General features: G+C 40.3%; 1 protein-coding gene across 1 annotated transcript in view; it reads right to left on the bottom strand.

Annotated features, from left to right (window-relative positions):
- Positions 1-20556, bottom strand: part of ATP2A3 (ATPase sarcoplasmic/endoplasmic reticulum Ca2+ transporting 3) — a 302766-nt gene that overhangs the window by 49335 nt on the left and 232875 nt on the right. The window contains exons 17-20 of the mRNA XM_075336373.1: positions 14965-15050; positions 13037-13170; positions 4367-4484; positions 4061-4178 (exon numbers count right to left, since the gene is read on the bottom strand). Of these exons, the coding sequence (XP_075192488.1) occupies positions 4061-4178; positions 4367-4484; positions 13037-13170; positions 14965-15050 (456 nt within the window). The remainder of the gene's footprint in view (positions 1-4060; positions 4179-4366; positions 4485-13036; positions 13171-14964; positions 15051-20556) is intronic.

Raw genomic sequence — 20556 nt, 5'->3', positions numbered from 1 at the left:
TGTAGTGGAGCAGTTTAATCATCACTGGCCTTGGCAGAGCACCACAAGACAGTGGTTTCTTGGGTACCCTGTGAGCCCTTTCCACTGCATAAAATTGTGAAAGGACTTCATCTCCGAATAGCTTATGCAGCCATTTTTCAAAAAAATTCCATTGGATTAGTCCCTTCCATTTTTTTGGGTACACCAATCACCCTCACATTATTCCTCCTCAGTCTGTTCTCCAGATCATCTGTTTTATTCAGCAGGGCTGCTAGTTGTTGTTTATGTCTACCAATACCTCAGGTCACTTGGGGCATTTTATCTTCCAAATCACTGATCTCCCTTCTGAGGCTGCCATACATTGTTACTTTTTATTGTATACTCATATGGGAGATGTCATCTTTAATTTGCCCCATTTGTATGCTTAGGGAGGACATAGTGTTAAATTAAAATAAATATCAGCAGTAAGAAAGGGGATAATACATAACTTTTAATAGAATTATCATTTAAAAAAATTGCGTAGTGCTGCAATTTATAAAGGAATTTTTTGTGCAAACAAATGAAACAACATTCATGTCCAAGAGGACCAACACAGATAGTGTTGGAGCCCCCCCAGTGGTGTCCGTCAGTAATATACCATATTCACCAGATGGACATCGAGGGGCTTCAACACCAAATCAGTGTCCAAGATTCATAGACACTGTAAAGTGATGACTGCTATGAGCTGGGTAAGCAGAGCATAAACCTATAATCCTATCTGTTAGTTAGGTTAGGGTCATAGGAGGATATATTCTAGTGGGAACCAAACCTTCCCAAAATGACTCACCAGTGTAATATACAGTGTGGGGTTAATAAATCCCCCAAGAAACAAGCTTTTGACCATACATGTACACACCAAAAATTACCAAAACGTAACCTAACAAAAATCCATCCAAGATCACAGTGGTGTTTCCTGGATTTACTTCAGAGTATAGTTACGGCAGTAAACATATACCGTATTTTTCGCTTTATAAGACGCACTTTTGTTCCCCCAAATTTTGGGGGAAAGTAGGGGGTGCGTCTTATAAGCCGAATATACAGGGGGGGGGGGGGGTATATATATATATATATATATATATATATATATATATATATATATATATATATATATATATATATATATATATTATATATATATATACACACACACATACACATACACACACACATACACATACACACACACATACACACACACACACACTGCAGGGTCCAGGGGAGGTGGGGGCGCTGCTGGGGGCAGGTGAACGCTGCGGCGGCAGCGTTTGATCTCCTGCTCCCGCTCATATAATATGCACAGCCGCTGTCCATCTCCGGTGGTGCTGAAATCGCACCGCAGCGAGGGGCTGGGGGAGCGGTGCATATTATTTGTCCCTGCGCCCCCCTGTGCTCGCACATGCCCCCCCTGTGTTAGATATGGCCCTCCATGCTGCTACTCATTCTAAAATAAAAAAGCTTTACTTACCCCCTCCAGCGTTTCTCCCCGGTATCCCTGCTTCCACTGTGATCAGGAACGCAGAGATCTCAGTCTGCTGAGCCGATCACATGACCGCACTGAGAACCAGGAAGTGGAAGAACAGAAGCACGGAGGGAGCTCAGCGCTGGAGGAGGTAAGGAAAGAGTGTTTTGTTTTACTATGGGCAGCAGCCTGGGGAAGATATCTAACACAGGGGGACTTGTGCGATCTATAGGGGCCATGGGCAGCACAGGGGAATGTGTGCCATCACAAGGGGGCTATATTCAATATAAGGGGGCCATATCCAGATTAAGGGGGGCTAATTTTAGGATGGGGGGCTATGAGGGACATATACCCTATATGATTTGTTAGACGGACACTGGCATTATAAGATGGACCCCATTTAACATTAAAAAAAAAAAAATATATCTCTTTTTCTTCACCAAATTTGGGGGTACGTCTTATAATCAGGTGCATCTTATAAAGCGAAAAATACGGTAGGTATAAGTACTACCTCTTGCTTATAATATCCGGTTCATTAATACATCATACAATTGTACATAAGAAATGGATTGGTCCCCACAAAGACACAGCCAAACAAAAGATGTAACGTGCAGACAAAAAAACTGAAAGCTCATTTGACTTTGCTGGGGAAGGAATTGCATGCAGTTTTGGGACCAAAACTGCACCAAAAAAAAACATGCAAAAAAAACACAGCGTGCACACAAGGCCTATCTGTACCTGCAGTGAGTGACAAAATCTCACTGCCTAGAGCTATGTCAAAAGCAGACAGAGTTTCTCTGCTGATTGCTGCTGCTCACTCCCACCCAGATACCTGAGGATTGCCAGCCGATGCAATTTTGAAGCCTCCTGTACTCTGTGGATGGAGTTTCACACTGTCTCCTGCTCGCTCCCCCGGTCATGGTGCTGCAGTTCAGCATGTGAGTGGGGGGGGGGGTGTCTCTGACTTCTCACCAAGGGTCAGGGGCAATCGTGGTGGCCCGGTGGAGTGATACATCTGCAGATTTCTCAGGAGCTCTCCTGCAGCACGTCCTCTGACATTCTCAGTCAGGCCCCACCAACCCTTTAATTTATTTTTTTTTCTTAAAAAGGCATATGTAATTTTTGGCGATAGGTTCTCTAAGGCCGCTTTCCCACTTGCGTTGTTTTGCAGTCACAATCCGTCGCCTTGAGAAATTACAGTATCCTGCAAAATATTTTGCAGGAATCTAATTTTTTCCCCTATAGACTTCTATTAGCAACGGATTGTCACTGATGGCCCTGCGTTGCATCACCGTGTGACAGATCAGTCGTTTACTTACCAACCGTCAGGCGGGAGCAATGCTGAATGTAACTTTTTTTTGTGCAGAAGATTGTTTTTTACTGTGAGCATGTGCACAGTAAAAACCATGATCTACTGTAAATTCAGTTCCAGCGGCCGGACTGATAAGCTGATCGCCCAGCGGCCGCCTTTTGTGAACAATCAGCTTATTGGCTGGCTTACAAAAGCTGGCTAATCAGCTGATCGTTCACAAAAGGCGGCTGCCGGGCGATCATTTGATTGTTCACAAAAGCCGGCTGCTGGTAAAACTGTAAAAAAGAAAACAAAAAACAACGGATCGTTTTTTGCAGCATCAGTGACATCAGTTGTGCCACTATCTGCAAAGCATCCGTTGCATCAGTCACACAACTGATTGGGACATATGTAAAACAACGCAAGTGTGAAAGCAGCCGAAGCAGAAGTCATGGTCCACCAAAGTTTGGATACAGTTGAAGTCTTGAAAGGTTCTGGAGTGGCCATCACAGTTGAAAGACAAACAAATAGAAAATATTTGTTGGGATTTTAAAAAGGTGGTTTCAACATGCAAATCAGATCCACTTCATCTTCATGATGATTATCTGCTTTATTATGTGACAACTGCTTGCTGCTCATAATGTCCACACTCACAATGCATTATTAAGCAATTAAAGGGGTATTCCAATCTCCAAGATCCTATCCCAATATGTAGTAGGTGTGATAATATTAGTAAATACCTCCAATTTGAAACATAATATAGTTCTGCTGGTATAGCCATATCTTGTAATGCATGTGCAGGACATTACAGCATAGGTACCCATGATTACATTCACGCAAAGTGACAGTTGCTCATGGTTGTAACCATGGACAACTAAGCTGCAATACCCAACACATGAGGTAAGAGACATGGCTATATCAACTATACTACATTTCTAATTGGACGCAATTGCTAATATTATTATTTATTATTAGTATTATGCCTATTATATATTAGGATCTCGAAGATGGAAATGCCCCTTTAAATGGAGAATCATTGCTACTTTCTTAACTTTCTGTATTCCATCTAGTTCACACATACATCCTCCCAATTTAGCTCAGGATTGGGAGCCTGTTAATTTCAGTAACAGCTGTAGACAGAAAGATATAATTTATAGCAGGACTTGTCTTTTAACACTAGAACTACTGAGGTAGTCATTTTGACTACTTTGCACTATGTATTTCTATATAGGTGTCACGAGTCCAGTAGTTCTAGTGTTAAAGTCATAGATGAAGAATACGGGTGCACTTACCATCCAAGTGATGCCGTGAGATATATTTGAGCCCTTCATCTAGCAGAATCACTGGCAATGAGATCTTCATAACTACCACCCACTGAGTGCAGTTCAGAGGAGTTACTTGAAAAATTAGCTTCAAATATAAAAACAGAAAAAATATTTTAAATATAATAGCAAAAGCAAGATTGTGTACGGTACTTAAAACAGCCAGCAAGTAATGTTCTAAAAGAGGCTTCTATTGGCTTAGATTTACACAAATCTACAGAGATGAGCAAGAATTTTAGTATGAATAAAACATTTCTAGTATATTTCTGTCCTTACCGGCATTGGCTTCACGTATAGTATAAGGAAGTGCAGAGCCATGGACATTACTATGGCACAGAGTAGCCAGATGTTGAGCCATGGTGGCATTCTTAGTAATGACTGATTTTCAGACAAGCTGTAAATATGAAAATTATATATAATAAAATGTAAAAATAAAACAGTTGTCAAAAAGTAAAAATACAAAGTACTGCGCAGAAAACAAATAAGTACGTTTCAAAAAACTGCATACTTAGAGCATGCTGTATTAAAACAAAAATAAATTAAAAAAACCTTCAAACATAAAGCTGCAAAATAATGCAATGTTGGTATTGCGTTTCAAAATTCCTTATTGGCTGCCAGTTAACATCTGCTGCAAAAAATGTCACAAAAAGTTTGATAATAAAATACAAAAAGCAAAGTCCTTGTTCTTAAAGGGAACCTGTCAGATCCAATATGCACCCAGAACCACGAGCAGTTCTGGGTGCATATTGCTAATCCCTGCCTAATCGTCCCTGCCTCTGGTAGCATACATAAAGAGATCTTTAGAAAAAGTACTTCTAAAGCTGTTTTATAGTATGCTAATGAGAGCGGGGACTAGTCCCTTGGGCGTTGCTTCCCTTGCTAGTTGGCCCCATTAGCAGGTTAGTACGCCTCTGTGGGTGTGCTAACATGCTAATGAATGCGCAGCGTCACGGGATGATCTCACTTACCTCTCCGCTGCCATCGCCGCTTGACGCTGGATTTCAGCTCAGTGCGCATGATCTCAGACTTTTGGTTATGCGCACTACTTCAGTTTGAAGCCAGGACGCGTACGCGTACACCCGGCTTCATAGTGCGCATGACCCAAACTCAGGGGTCATGCGCACCGAGCCGAAATCCAGCGTCAGGCTGGATATGTCATTTTTTTTTTTACCACATCTCAATCTAGTGGTAAGTTTTCTTCAGTAGTTTTCAACTTGCTGCATTTTTTTGACTTTTTTTTTTTTAAAAGGATTTGTGACTTTTGGTGCTAACAAAATTGCAAAAACTGATTTACCACAAAAATAATTTCTGATTTTGCACCAAACTCATGAGCGGTGTGCACCACTTTGAAGAAATTTGAGCAAACATCATCAATAAATATATAAAGAAATAAATGGAACTCACTGTCCCAGGAACTACCTGGAGTGCATCTTATAATCCGGTGCGTGTTCTAAAACGAAAAATACAGTATATTTATTGCAGTATTAATGCCGCAATAAATCTTCTTCCTGGGACGGTGAGTGCGGCTATATTTTTTCTCTCTCATCTTGAACTACGTTTACACTTGCATAGTATGCACCATTAATGCCCCACAGGTCCGTGTGAAGCTGTATGTCCTATCCTGGTCTCTAAAAGGTGTGCCAAAAATGTGTCCTTTTTTATTCAAAACATCAACAAGACAAAAGAAAAAGGGACTTCAATAAATTGTAAATGACGAATCGGGCCCTGTGTGTAAAGGCACTCAAAGATGTGAGTTTACAATTACCAATGGTGATATATCACTAGCATATGCTATTTATGTTCTATTGCTACAGGTCCAATTGCTATGAACCCTGCTGATCACTAGAATTAAGTGCCAACAGAGCTAGGTAAATGCGGTGCCAGTTCATCTCCTGTCAGCACCACTGTGCTATATTCTTGTGGCCATTGACTATAAAAGGAAAAAGTGATCTGACCATTTGCTGCCAAATTCCTGGGAGTTCTAGCAGCGGGGCACTTTGTGATTACCTTCTCTTCAGGGGATCCTTCTAATGGAAAGCATTCGAAGCAGGTCTTCATATTCTAGCTATTTGTGAATTATTTTATAATTTTAAAACTAGCTTGTAAATCATCAAATAAAAAAAAAACAAAAACAAACCAAAACCATCAAATTACTAACACTTCTAACTTTGGCATCTACAGGTTCTGTGCACATTATATACACACACACACATACATACAAACATATACACACATGCAAACTTTATTTTATACCATGATTATGGATGAAATTATATTCTAAGTGCTTCACGTCTGATTTAATCCCAGTGTCGTCAACGCTCTGTAGTCAACATTAAGAACTGCTTTAAAGGTCCTAATATGGTAAGATTTAATACATTGGAAAAAAAAATGCAACTATCTTTCAAATCTTAATATGTGTGATCTCAACTTGTTTGTCTTTCATGATAACATCAAGTATTCAAAATAACGTGCAATGTATCCTTTTAGCGTTTATGGCATGGGAAATACTGTACACTTTTACCTTATACAGAAATCTGATATTGTAAAATAGACATTCATATTCAACAAGAGTATTTGTTTTGCCGGTGTGGTTTCTTAAAACACTGATAGAAAATGCAATGCATATAGTTTTCTTAAAGGGTACCAGTCATGTGAAAACTCGCTATTAACCTGCAGATATGGGTTAATCTACAGGTAATGGCTTTCTGAACCTGCTCGGCACAGTGTATAGTGAGCGGCAGCTGTAACTGCGCCCCTCTGACGGACAGCCGCCTCTGCATTACAGATACTTTGAATGCACCCAGCAAACCTTTTATTTTTAGTACATGTAGCAAGAATAATATTGTCTAGAATTGCTTAGTATCATATATTAAAATTATATATATATATATATATATATATATATATATATATATATATATATATATATATATATATATATATATATATATATATATATATATATATATATATATAATGTGCCATGTACTGGTTATTTTCTTTAAATAACATTTATATTGTGAACCCCCAAAATTTTGTGTATTAGAGGGTTTTGATGAATCGGCAGGCCTGTGTCTTATATAGCAGCTCAGTTCCATTCACTTAAGACAAACTGACCCACAGAGTGCTGCTGTACCAAGTACAGACATAACAAAATTGTGCCTGGTAAGTGCTGTGGAGCCTTCGATCAATGAATCGATGCGGATGCAAGGAATAAGACCTATGGATGTCATCAACATTAACCTCTTGGAGAGCTCTTTAATTTCACATTGAGGCCTACTGTCCACTGCTAAGCAACAGAGACTAATGTGATTAGTACAATCACTAAAGCTCTAGACTTTAGGTTGCATTCACACATCCATTCTTCCATTGTACAAGTTCATGTCAAGTGCATTTTTTTTTTTGACACTAACAGAACACTGGACCCATAGAGTTTCAGTGATCAAACACATCAATTTTAAAAAGTTATCCATGTGTCCAATCCTTGAGAGTCAGAACATGTCATTCTCATCCTTTCAGCAAATGAGACTTGGCCATTATAGTCTATGGTGATCTGTTAAAGGATTAGACATGGAAGATGTCCCCTATACTTCAGTTTTCTGTGTTTTGTCTTTTTTTTTTTTACTGATTTTTTTTTTTTTTGGAATTGGCATTAAAAGTATCAACCTTTTTTTTTCTCGATGAGAAAAATCAGACACAACAAATGCAAAACAGGGACCTGATGATGGGAAAAAAAAAATGGTCTTTTTTACACAGTTTTAAAATTAAGAAAGGTTGTCCCATGAACAAAGTTTATTTTAATCAATAGCTCTTGGAACAATAACAAGTTCCACAATTGGATTGGTTTAAAAAATGTTTTTTTTCCTGAGCTGAAATATTCTTATATACTGTATGTGTCCCTGCTATGTACTGTGTAATGGCCGTGTACAAGGACATGACCTGATCATAACACATGTCCTGGCCAAAGAAGGGTGCAAAAAAAAAAAAAAAAAAAGAAGAAGAATATATGAACATTACAGCTTGGAATTACACAATTCTTTAAAAAAAATTTAAAAAAAATTAAAAAAAAAAAATTGTGAGGTAAACCATTTCCTTTCCAGTTTTTAAACAAGGTTTTGGCGTACAAGAAAAATCAGTTATGATCCCTTGCTATGATGTATTGATACTCTTACTTCCTCCCCAGCCCGGGAGAAGTGTTATGATCAGATCATGTCCCAATAATGGTCACACACGACTATTACACAGTATATAGCAGGGACACATTTATAAGATCTCAGCACAGGAACATTTTTTTTTTTTTTTTTAAACACATCCACTTGTGTAAATAGTTATTATTCCAAGATTTATTGATTAAATGTACTTTACAATTAACTTTGTTGGTGGCAAAACCCATTTAAATTCCCTTAATAGGGATATTTAAAAGACAAAGTAAAAATTACATTTGAGGAGTAACTAAACTTTATTTTTATTCGATTACTCTCCAGGCATTGCAAAGTTATGAATTTTGTAAAGTATTTCATTACATTGTTTTGCTTCTTTCCCTCACAAACACTGCAGCAGCTGTTTCATATGGATAGTTCATGCTTAGAAGCTCATTTCAATTTCTGCCCAGCAAAATCCATACACTTTATTCAAGCATTTGTATATGGAAATGACCCTGTCCGAGCATGGGACTCGGAAGCAGAAAGGATCAGACAGGCAAACTAAAATTGTTTGAACAGTTTACCTTGGAAATGCCACTGACAATCATTGACAGCGACAGTAAAATGAAGGGTTATGGCATCTGTGGGCCAGCTGAAGGCTCCCATAAACGGCCACCTTGGCATCACTTGATGCTCAGCCGCAGGCTGAGGATAATGGGAAAACCACAATTTCACATGAAAGATGGTAAATAAATCTCCAGTCCCCCAGTGTCGCCAAAGTGCCCTCCCCGACCCCCAACCCCTTCCCGATAACCAAGATGGTGGCATGCACACCAGCGTGCCAGCCGCCTTCACCCTCTTCCTCTGATTTCTGTTTCATGGCCATGAGAGATGCGACAGAAAACTCCTCCTGCCAGCTCACGCCCTATAATTCCCCCGGAACATTGTGCAGCGTTGATCCCCCATGATCCCTCCTTCACAATAGATGCTGGCCGCATGTGCAGACAGCAACTGTCAGCTCAGCTTCCTGCCTTCAGAGATGCTGAGCTTACAGCACTCACACTACTGCATTGGACCCGGGGAGAGTGGGTGCAGTATCATTGCACCCACACTCTTCACATGGAGGGTATGCACTTCCAGAAAATGGGGGATACCTTCCCTGAGCATACTCCATATTCTAAAAGGTCCGGAGTCGTGGGACCCCCTTTATTGGATTACGGTGCACCAGATTTCAATTTTTTTCCTTTACAATAAATTGGTGAAAGAGGGTATGTTTTAGAGATTGTTTTTTCAAATTAAAAAAATATATATATATTACTGACAGTTAGTGATTCACCCTGAGAATACCAAACCACAGCTGTCCTCTTTACCTTGTCTGGTGATCCAATTTGGGGGTCCCCATGGTTTTTTTTTTTTTTTTTTTTTTTATTTATTTATAAATAATAATTATGAAAAAAAGAGCCTGGGGTGTCCTCCAAATTGGATCATCAGTCAAGGTAAAGCGGACAGCTGTGGTTTGCAGGCTACAGCCATCTGCTTTACCTTTTTTTTTATTTATTTTTTGGCTAAATACAAGACTAGGCACCCCTTAGTGCCACATGAAAGCCACTAAAGTGTGCCAGGTTAGAATATGCAGAGGGGTGGGACATTATATATATGTTTGACATCTGTTTCTGTCTGTCTATCCATCCATCCTTCCTAGCTTTTTAGGCTGCCTGCCCGCAATTAGGGTTTCAAGCGTTTTGGATGCTGTGTTTTCGCTGCATCCAAAACGCTACGTTGTACAGTAGAAGCGCAGTGGAAGGATTTTTAGAAATCTCCTGCCCACTGTGTTTATTTTCCCCGCAGCATAAACTGACATCCAGGGCTGCAGAATGTCAATTTATGCTGCGGAGACTACTGTTCTCCGCAGGGTGAATAGAGCTAAAGTCAGCAGCGTTCTAAACCTGGATCGTGGTCATGGGTAGCTGCATTCTCTCGTGGACATCACTCACATATCCACAGATTCCGTGTTGCCGGATCGTGGGCACATAGGCTAAAAGTGAGAAATTTGCTGGTAGAGCAACATTTTTGTGATGCCCCTGGGGTTTAAAAATGCTCACTATACCGCTGAATAAAATCCTTGAGGGGTCTAGTTTCCAAATTGGGGTAAATGGTGGGAGGTTTCTGCTGTATAAGTACTCTAGAGGCCCTACAAATGCGACATGGTACCCACAATCTATTTCAGCTTTTCCAAAATAGAAATGGTGCTCCTTCCATTCCAAGCCCTACTGTTTGTCCAAAAAGAGGTTTTTGGCCACATGTGGGGTATCCCTGTGCTCATAAGAAATTGGCTAAACTGTGGGGTCCACTTTTTGAGGTTTCCTCTTGAAAAAGTGAGAAATTTGGTGCTAAAGCAACATTTGTGTGAAAAAAAATGAAAATTTTCAATATGACGACCTATGGTTATCAAATTCTGTGAAGTACCTGTGGGTTCAAAATGCTCACTATACCACTGGATAAAATCCTTGAGAGGTCTAGTTTCCAGAATGGGGTCACTTGTGGGGGAGCTCCACTGTTTAGGCACCTCAGGAGCTATCCAAATGAGACATGGCATTCGCTAATGATTCCAGTCAGTTTTGTAGTGAAATGGCGGCTCCTTCCCTTCCGAGCCCTGCTGTTCTCCCAAACAGTTGATTTCCAGCACATATGAGGTATCGGCGAACTCAAGAGAAATTGCACAATATAATTTATGGTGCATTTTTTCATAATACCCTTGTGAAAAAAGCGACTTGGGGGAAGTAACAATTTTGTGGTAAAAATTATTTTTTTTTATTTTAACGGCTCAACATTATAAAATTCTGTTAAGCCCCCGGGGGTTTAAAGTTCTCGCCAAACATCCAAATAAATTCCTTGAGGGGTATATTTTCCAAAATGGGGTCACTTGTGGTTTTTTTTTTTGTTGTCTAGGTACCGTAGGGGCCCTACAAATTCAACATGGTACCTGCAATCTTTATTAGCTAAATCTGCCTGCCAAAATTCAAATATTGCTCCTTCCATTCTGAGCCCTTCCATTTGTCTAAACAGAGGTCTCTGACTACTTTTGGGGTATCACCGCGCTGATAAGAAAGTGGGTAACAAGCTGTGGGGTCTACTTTTTGGCATGGACTCTTAAAAAAGTGAGAAATTTGGTGCTAAAGCAACTTTTTTGTGAAAAAAAATGAACATTTTCAATATGACAGCCTGTTATCAACTTCTGTGAACCATCTGTGGGTTTGAAATGCTCACTATACTCAGATAAAATCTGAGGGGTCTAGTTTCTAAAATGGGCTCACTTATAGGAGGTTTCTGCCAAATTTGTGTTCCAAAATTCAAATATCGCTCCTTCTGTTCCGAGCCCTCCCATTTGTCCAAACAGAAGTTTCTGACCACATGTGGGTTATCAGCGCACTCAGCAGAAACTGGGGAACAAATTTTGGGTTCCATTTTGTTGTGTTACTTCTTCTAAAAGTGAATAAATTGGTGCTAGAGTAACATTTTTAGGTAAAAAAAAATGTTTTCACTCCACATAACTTTAGTTCCTCTGAGGCACCTGAAGGGTTAATAAACTTCTTGCATGTGGTTTTGAATACTTTGAGGGGTGCGGTATTTAGAATGGTGTCATTTTTGGGTACTGTCTGTCACCTAAGCCCCTCAAAGTCACTTCAAATGTGATGTGGTCCCTAAAAAAAATGGTTTTGCAAATTTTGTTGAAAGAAATGGAAAATTGCTGATGAACTTTGAACCCTTCTAACTTCCTAACGCCAAAAAATTGCACACACGTGGGAAATGTTTAGTAACTATTTTGTGTGACATAACTCTCTGGTTTAAGTGCATAGAAATTAAAAGTTTGAAAATTGCAACGTTTTCGTCAAAATTTCCGATTTTTTCACAAATAAAATGCAAAATATATTGTCCTAAATTTATAACTATCCTGAACTACAATATGTCACGAAAAAAAACAAACAATCTCAGAATTAACGGGATCCGCTGAAGTGTTATAAGTAGAGTTAACACCTCAAAGGGACACTGGTCAGAATTGCAAAAAACGGCCTAAGCATTAAGTACAAAATTGGCTTCGTCCATATGGTGTTAAACTTAAGTCCCCTACCCCATGTTCTATTCACCATATGGCATTTTCATCTTTATTCGACATCCATCCAGTCCCACGGCCCCATCTTGTAATCGTAACTTCTGACCGGCTGGAAGTCAGAAATTACATCACAAGCTCTCAATACAAGTCTATGAGAGCCAGAACAAGGTCTGAACAAGTCTGTTAGAGTTACATTGATTTGTGACCTTCAGTTTGCTCCATGATATACTGGAGCAGCCCGCAGGTAACAAATCGCCGGAGACCAACAAGAATAATGCGATAAACAGATGAAGATGGCGACAGATGAGTATAACACTAGGGGCAGGGGACTTAGATTTAAAGCACCACTCCAGTGGTGGGGGAAAAAAAACAAAAAAAAAAAAAAAACTGGCATGGTGCTTTAAGAGGTTAAAGAAGCATGATTTGGGCATTGAAAAAACAGTGCAGCATAATGTTCAGGAGAAAAAGAATGAAATTAAGTTAAATGAAGACAATGTATATTACAAAAAAATCAGAATTTCACAAAACCTGGAGGATAATTAAATATAAAAATAAGAAGTTTAGTAACTTTTAATGAATTAAATCTATGGGAATATGTTCTATAAAACATTTTCATTTGAAAATTGAAGACATATGATCTTTAAAAACACAATCTAGAGACCTGTATGATTCCTGCCTTTTAAGTTTACATACCTGTTGAGTGCATTACACATCTCGATAGTTACAAGCACGGAAAGGGCCATTGTTGTAGGATAGCGGGACTCAAACACTTCACAGTCAATGCCCTCAAACAACGCATTCTCCGGTGTACATTTCATGAAATGTCTCTGTAAAAAATAACATTTAAAGTTGGTTAATGCTTCAGTCAGACTGGTTTATATCATGAAATTCATGAAAACTGATCGTTCTGTATCAAAATTATCTTAATATAGTTTTTAAAGTACACCTGAAAATAAGCAACTTTGTAATATATCTTATCAGACAAAAAAACAAACACTGGCCTCAACCATTTGGAGCTAGACAAGAGTCCGATTTTCTTGCTTGTAGAGAAATCAATTTGAATAATGGTTCTTTTGTCACTAACTATGTCTTAACTATAGCTTAACTTTGGACAATCCCAAAAAACACCGTACATCAAAGATATCTCAATGACTAATGTCAGCTGCTTTGATCATGGTGGGCATTTGTGTGTGTATTGGTAGCATAAGAGGGAGGTATTATTCCATATTCTTATATTGTTTTCCTACAATTGCCTAAATGTGTTATTCAACATTATAAAGAAAGTACCCCTTTATGTGTGAGTGCAATTTTACAAAAGCATATCAATGCCAAATAGCTTTTGAATGGTTCAGTAATAACAACCAATATTAGCATTCAGTAATTGAACTATGCCATGCAGACACATAACTGGCTGATTCTAAAGAGTACAACATCAAATATCTATATTTTTCCATGTAGCATTAGTAAAACTGCCCTTGTTTTATCAGAATTGCATCAGTTTGATAATGTAATAACTAAATATTTGGGCTGTGGTCCGTGACTTCTCATGTACAGAAGCTAACTGGGGCATTGCACTGCAGTAAGGCCCTGTGCGAACGTTGCGTATTGTTATGCAGTTACGCTGCGATCTACACCGCAGCATAACTGCATGCGTCCTGCGTCCCCAGCATAATCTATGAAGATTATGCAGGAGATGTGCGCACGTGGCGTATTAGAGCGCAGCGCTTCGGCTGCTGCCCGAAGCGCGCGTTCTAAGAAGTGACATGTCACTTCTTTCCTGTGCTCTGCCTGCAGGTCCCGCTCTGTCTATGGGAGGGGCTGCACTCAGAGCGCATGGAATCGGCTTTTTTTTTTTTTTTCACTATGGACTCTTTCTGCAGTGATTTGAAGCGCACGTGTGCTGTTCAAATCGCTGCAGAAATTTCTGCAGGGCCAGTACGCAACGTGCGCATATAGCCTAATACACTGGTCCACCATGTGTGTAGAGTGGTAACTCCTTTACTGTGTATAGGGTATGTTTGTGCTATGCAAACAGTGTAGGCATCACATTTTATAAACAAATTGAGCGTGCCACCTAAACAGATTGAACTTGCTACAAATCTCCATACAAAGTTGCATTGCGGAAGGGGTAGGTGTTATGCAACGTAGAATATGAAAAGTACAGCAAGGGACTAGCAAGCTTTATATGTTCTTAAGGTATCCAACTGAGATTGCTAAATCCATCTCAGGCAAATTGGATTTTTTGGCAATTTACATTAGGAGAATCAACAAAACAGCAAATAGCCAGCAAGTCCTCATTTTGATGAGTTATAAAAAAGAAAACTTCTTCCCAGGCTTTTATAATTATACACACAGCCCTGCTCCTCTTTATTGGGTCATCCCTTACATCTGAAAATGCCAAAGATGGATATGAGGCAGACGATGATGAAGACTGGCCAATGAAGAGTTGACTGCTGCGCATTCTGACAGGTGACAGCTGGGTGAGTATAATTCTCTTTACCTACATCTATCTTGCTCTGGCGTCTGGAGAGAATAAATTCAATACAACTCAAATTTCCTCAACTCAATATTTTATATATATATTTATGGGCACAGTAAAATCAAGAGCGAATTAAACTTACCAGCTGATAGAATGTGACCTGTGGTCCATCTTCATCATACAAGAACCACCATGTTGCAGCACCTACTGTAGCAAAGCCAACATAGACTGACCAACAAAGGAGAAAGAAAGGGTTTTAGTGGATGCTCTGAATAAGTCTATATTTGCTCACTTCTGAAGTGTTGGTTCTTTATTAAAATTGTGTATCATTTCAATCTATAGACTGTGGAGAGAGCTGAGAAATTAGCGAGTCCAAAATTGTGACTGATGGCATCTATAAAGGAGATCCTAATACATATATAAGGTGGCCATACACCTTAAACTGCCAGCCGAACGCATGCTCAAAACATGTATGTTTAGGTCAATGGACAGAAAAGGCATCAGCCACTTTAAAACACATCTGGTAACAATATATCTTTTGCAGAAAAGATGGGGTCTAATTCATGTTGTCTCCCGACACCTTCATCACATATAAGTCCCTTTATACTACTTTCTGAGTCTGTCTCTAGTATGACATTTCTGCATTTCTCAGCCTTCTTCAATTCCACAATATCGTGGTCTTAAATCCTTACAAAGATATGAGACAGCGATTGACAAGAAGCTTAATATTTATATTTATCTTGACTTTTAAACCTCTTTTAGGTTTGCAAAAGTGCTCGCACATCCATCAACTTAGAGTTTTTACATAGACCGATCGGCAGCACGAATAGACCGTCAATTGCTACACTTTGTTTATACAGGCAGACCAAAAGTAAACGATGTGCACTGAGCGATCTCTACTAGATTGCTCAGTGCAGAAAGGCTGCCATAGTTTTGTGAGTTTTGTTTAACCCCATTACGACCGCGTTACGTTTTAAAACGGCGGCAGAATCAGGTACTTATTTCTGCCCGCCGTTTTAAAACGGCAGAAAGGAATAAGTGTATAGCGCCCCCCAGCGTCAGAAAATTTCTGGGGTCTCAGCTGCCGGGGGTAGCTGAGACCCTGGAGATCATGATTCGGGCCGTTTTTTTCGGTCCCCAGTCACGTGATGACCGTGCCCCCCATATTCTAGAAGGTCCAGAATCGCCGCGGGACGTCCAAATGGATTACAGCGGACGGATTTTTTTTTCTTTTCTATAAATTGGTGAATGAGGGAAAGTTTTGGGGAGTGTTTTTTCAAATAATTTTTTTTTTTATTACTGTCAATTAGTTATGTCTGGTATCTGATAGACGCCGTGACATCACAAATTGCTGGGCTTGATGCCAGGTGACATTACACATCTGGTATCAACCCCATTTATTACCCCGTTTGCCACCGCACCAGGGCGCGGGATGAGTTGGGGCGAAGCGCCAGGATTGGCGCATCTAATGGATGCGCCACTTCTGGGGCGGCTGCGGCCTGCTATTTTTAGGCTGGGAAGAGTCCAATAACCATGGCTCTTCCCACCCCGAGAATACCAGATCCCAGCTGTCAGCTTCACCTTGGCTGGTGATCTAATTTGGGGGGACCCCACGGGTTTTTTTTTTTAATTATTTATTTATAAATAATTAAAAAAAAAAAAAAAAAAACAGCTTGGGGAGCCCTTCAAATTGATCACCAGCCAAGGTGAAGCTGTCAGCTGTGGTTTGCAGGCTACAGCTGTCTGCTTTACCCTAGCTGGCTATCAAAAATAGGGGGGACCCCACGTCATTTATTTTAATTTTTTTTTTTGGGCTAAATACAAGGCTAGGCACTCTTTAGTGCCACATGAAAGTCACTGAAGGGCGCCAGCTTAGAATATGCAGGGGGGTGGGATGTTATATGTGTTTGACATTATCCATTCATCCATTGTAGCATTTTAGGCTGTGTGCCCACAATCAGGGTTTGCAGCGTTTTGGGCGCAGAGTGTTTTCCCTGCGTCCATAACGCTGCGTTGTGCAGTAGAGGCACAGTGGAAGGATTTTTAGAAATCCCATGCCCACTGGGCTTCTTTTCTCCACAGAATAAACTGACCTATGGTGCAGCTTCCCGAGCCTCAGCATGTCAATTTATGCTGCGGAGACAAGAGTGTTCTCTGCAGGTAGCATAGAGCTCCACAGCAGCCTGAACCCAAATCGTGGTCATGGGCAGCTGCGTTCTCCCGTGGACAACACTCACATCTCTGCAGGAAGGCTGACACTGTGTACTAGACGCCGTGTCTCTGGATCATGGTCACAGCCTAAAAGTGAGAAATTTGTTGCTACAGCAACATTTTTGTGAAGTACCAGTGGATTCAAAATGCTCACTATACTCCTGAATAAAATCAGGGTCCAGTGTCCAAAATGGGGTCACTTGTGGGGGTTTCTCATGTATAGGTACCCAAGGGGCCCTGCTAATGTGACATGGTGCGCGCAATTTATTTCAACTTTTCCAAAATTCAAATGGTGCTCCTTCCATTCCAAGCCCTCCCATTTATCCAAACAGAGGTTTTTGGCCACATGTGGGGTATCCCTGCGCTCACAAGAAATTAGATAACCTGTGGGGTCCAAGTTTTGTTGTTGCCTCTTGAAAAAGTGAGAAATGTGATGCTAAATCAACATTTTTGTGAAAAAAATGAAAAATTTCAATATGGCAACCTAAGCTTATCAAATTCTGTGAAGTATTCGTGGATTTAAAATGCTCAATATGCACCTAGATAAAAGCCTTGAGGTGTCTTGTTTCCAGAATGGGGTCACTTGTGGGAGACCTCCACTGTTTAGGCACCTTAGGGGCTTTCCAAATGCAACATAACGTCCGCTAATTATTCCAGCCAATTGTTCAGTCAAATGGCATTTTTTCCCTTCCGAGACCTGCTGTGCACCCAAACTGTTGATTTCCACCACACATAAGGTATCAGCATACTCAGGAGAAATTGCACAATAAATTTTATGCTGATTTTTTCCGTGTACTCTTGTTAAAAAAAAAAAGCTATCTGGTTGAAGTAACAATTTTGTGGTAAAAATATATTTTTTTTATTTTCACAGCTCAACATTATAATCTTCTGTGAAGCACCTGGGGGTTCAGGCTACTCACCAAACATCTAGATAAATTCCTTGTGGGGTCTATTTCCAGAATGGGGTCACTTGTGGGGGACCTCCACTGTTTAGGCACCTCAGGGGCTCTCCTAATGCAACATGGCGTCCGCTATGGATTCCAGCCAATTTTGCAGTCAAATGGCACTCCTTCTCTTCTGAGACCTGCCGTGTGCCCAAACAGTTGATTTCCACCACATACAAGATATCACCAAACTCAGGAGACATTGCGCAATAAATTTCATGGTGATTTTTTTCCTGTTACCCTTGTGAAAAAAAGCTACCTGGTTGAAGTAAAAATTTTGTGGTAAAAGTTTATTTTTTATTTTCATGGCTCAACGTTATAAACTTCTGTGAAGCACCTGGGACTTCAGGGTACTCACCAGAAATCTAGATAAATTCCTTAAGGGGTCTAGTTTCCAATATGGGGTCACTTGTGGGTTTTTTTGCTGTTTAGGTACCTTAGGGGTCCTCCAAATGCGACATGGTGCCCGCAATCTTTCAGCCAAATTTCCTTTCCAAAATTCAAATATTGCTCCTTCCGTTCAAAGCCCTCCCATTTCTCCAAACAAAGGTTTCAGACCACAAGTGATGTATTACCGCGCTCATAAAAAAGTGGGTAACAAACATTGGGGTCAAATTTTTGGAATTACCTCTTGAAAAAGTGAAAAAAATTGATGCTAAAGCAACATTTTTGAGAAAAAAATGAAAATTTTCAATGTGATAATGTAACGTTATCAAAATCTGTGAAGTACCTGTGGGTCCCAAATGCTCACTATACCCCTAGATAGAAGCCTTGAGAGGTCTAGTTTCCAAAATGGCATCACTTGTGAGGGGTTTCTTCTGTTTAGGTACCGTAGCGGACATGTAAATGCAACATGGTGCCCGCAATCTATTTCAGCCAAATTTGCTTTCCAAAATTCAGATATTGCTCCTTCTGTTCCGAGCCCTCCCATTTGTCCAAACAAAGGTTTCTGACCACATGTGGGGTATTGGCACGTTCATAAGAAAGTGGGTAACAAGTTTTGGGGTTCATTTTGTTGTGTTATTTCTTCTAAAAGTGAATAAATTTGGGGCAGAGCAACATTTTAGGTAAAATTTTATTTTTTGCTTTTTTTCATTCCACTTTGCTTTAGTTCCTGTGAAGCACCTGAAGGGTTAATAAACTTCTTGGATGTGGTTTTGAGTACTTTGAGAGGTGCAGTTTTTAGAATGGTGTCACTTTTGGGTATTTTCTTTCACCCAGGCCTCTCAAAGTCACTTCAAATGTGATGTGGTTCCTAAAAAAATGTTTTTGTGAATTTTGTTGAAAAAATGGGAAATTGCTGATGAACTTTGAACCCTTCTAACTTCCTAACCCCAAAAAATTTTGATTCAGAAATTGCGCTAATGTAAAGTAGACAAGTGGGAAATGCTATTTATTAACTATTTTGTGTGACATAACTCTCTGGGTTAAGGGCATAAAAATTAAAAGTTTGAAAATTGCAACATTTTCAAAATTTTCATCAAATTTCCGATATTTTCACAAATAAAAGCAAAAAACATCGTTCTAAATTTATAACTATCATGAAGTACAATATGTCACGAAAAAACAATGTCAGAATCACCGGGATCCGTTGAAGCGTTCCAGAGTTATAACCTCACTGGTCAGAATTGCAAAAAATGGCCTGGGCATTAAGTACAAAACTGGCTTCGTCCTTAAGGGGTTAAAGAGGACAATGCCACAATGCTTCGCTGAGAATGATGATCTGTTAGGCTGCAAAAAAGATCATTTCACGCAATGAACAAGCGTTTTAGAAGTTCATCAGGCGATCAACAGTTTGATTACACAGATAATCATGAAATAAGCGTCTTTTATGATTATCTTCCAGTATTAATTTTTTCTGTAGGGCTCATTCAGACAGCCATTCCGTCTGTCCTGTTCAGTTCCATTTTTTTTGTGGCCCTACTGACAGGACCATCTTTTCAATGTCTTTTGAGTAGGATCGGATGGCACACGGTAGCACTTCCGTGTGCATCAGTTCCTACAAAAAAAAAAAAAACACAATCGGATGCCGTATGTCCGTTCCATTATTATGGAACATGTCCTATTCTGTTCCATAATAACGGACCGTGATTCGATACAAGTCAGTGGGTCCGCAAGCCCGGAAGCCGCACGGAAGCACTTCTATGTGACTTGCATCGGGTGCCCCTGCTTGTGTGTCCCACTCTCGCACCAGCCCCACAGCTGCCCGCACTGCAGCGTGTCAGCATCTGCCCGCACTGCAGCGTGTCAGCATCTGCCCGCACTGCAGCGTGTCAGCATCTGCCCGCACTGCAGCGTGTCAGCATCTGCCCGCACTGCAGCGTGTCAGCATCTGCCCGCACTGCAGCGTGTCAGCATCTGCCCGCACTGCAGCGTGTCAGCATCTGCCCGCCCTGCAGTGTGTCAGCATCTGCCCGCCCTGCAGTGTCAGCAGCTGCGGGGATGACTAGCGATTACATTAGGTGGTTAGCAAAGTTCATTACCTGCGGTGATGAAGCCCTGCACTCCGGACATCAGCGCTCATCACTGACTTCCATGCCCGCTGCGTTCTCACATCAAGTCTCGCAGGTGGCCCAAGA

The sequence above is a fragment of the Anomaloglossus baeobatrachus genome, chromosome 2 (genome assembly GCF_048569485.1).
Source record: "Anomaloglossus baeobatrachus isolate aAnoBae1 chromosome 2, aAnoBae1.hap1, whole genome shotgun sequence".
NCBI lineage: Eukaryota > Metazoa > Chordata > Amphibia > Anura > Aromobatidae > Anomaloglossus > Anomaloglossus baeobatrachus.
Note: the sequence above shows the minus strand (reverse complement) of the source record. Positions and strands in the feature narration are given on the sequence as shown.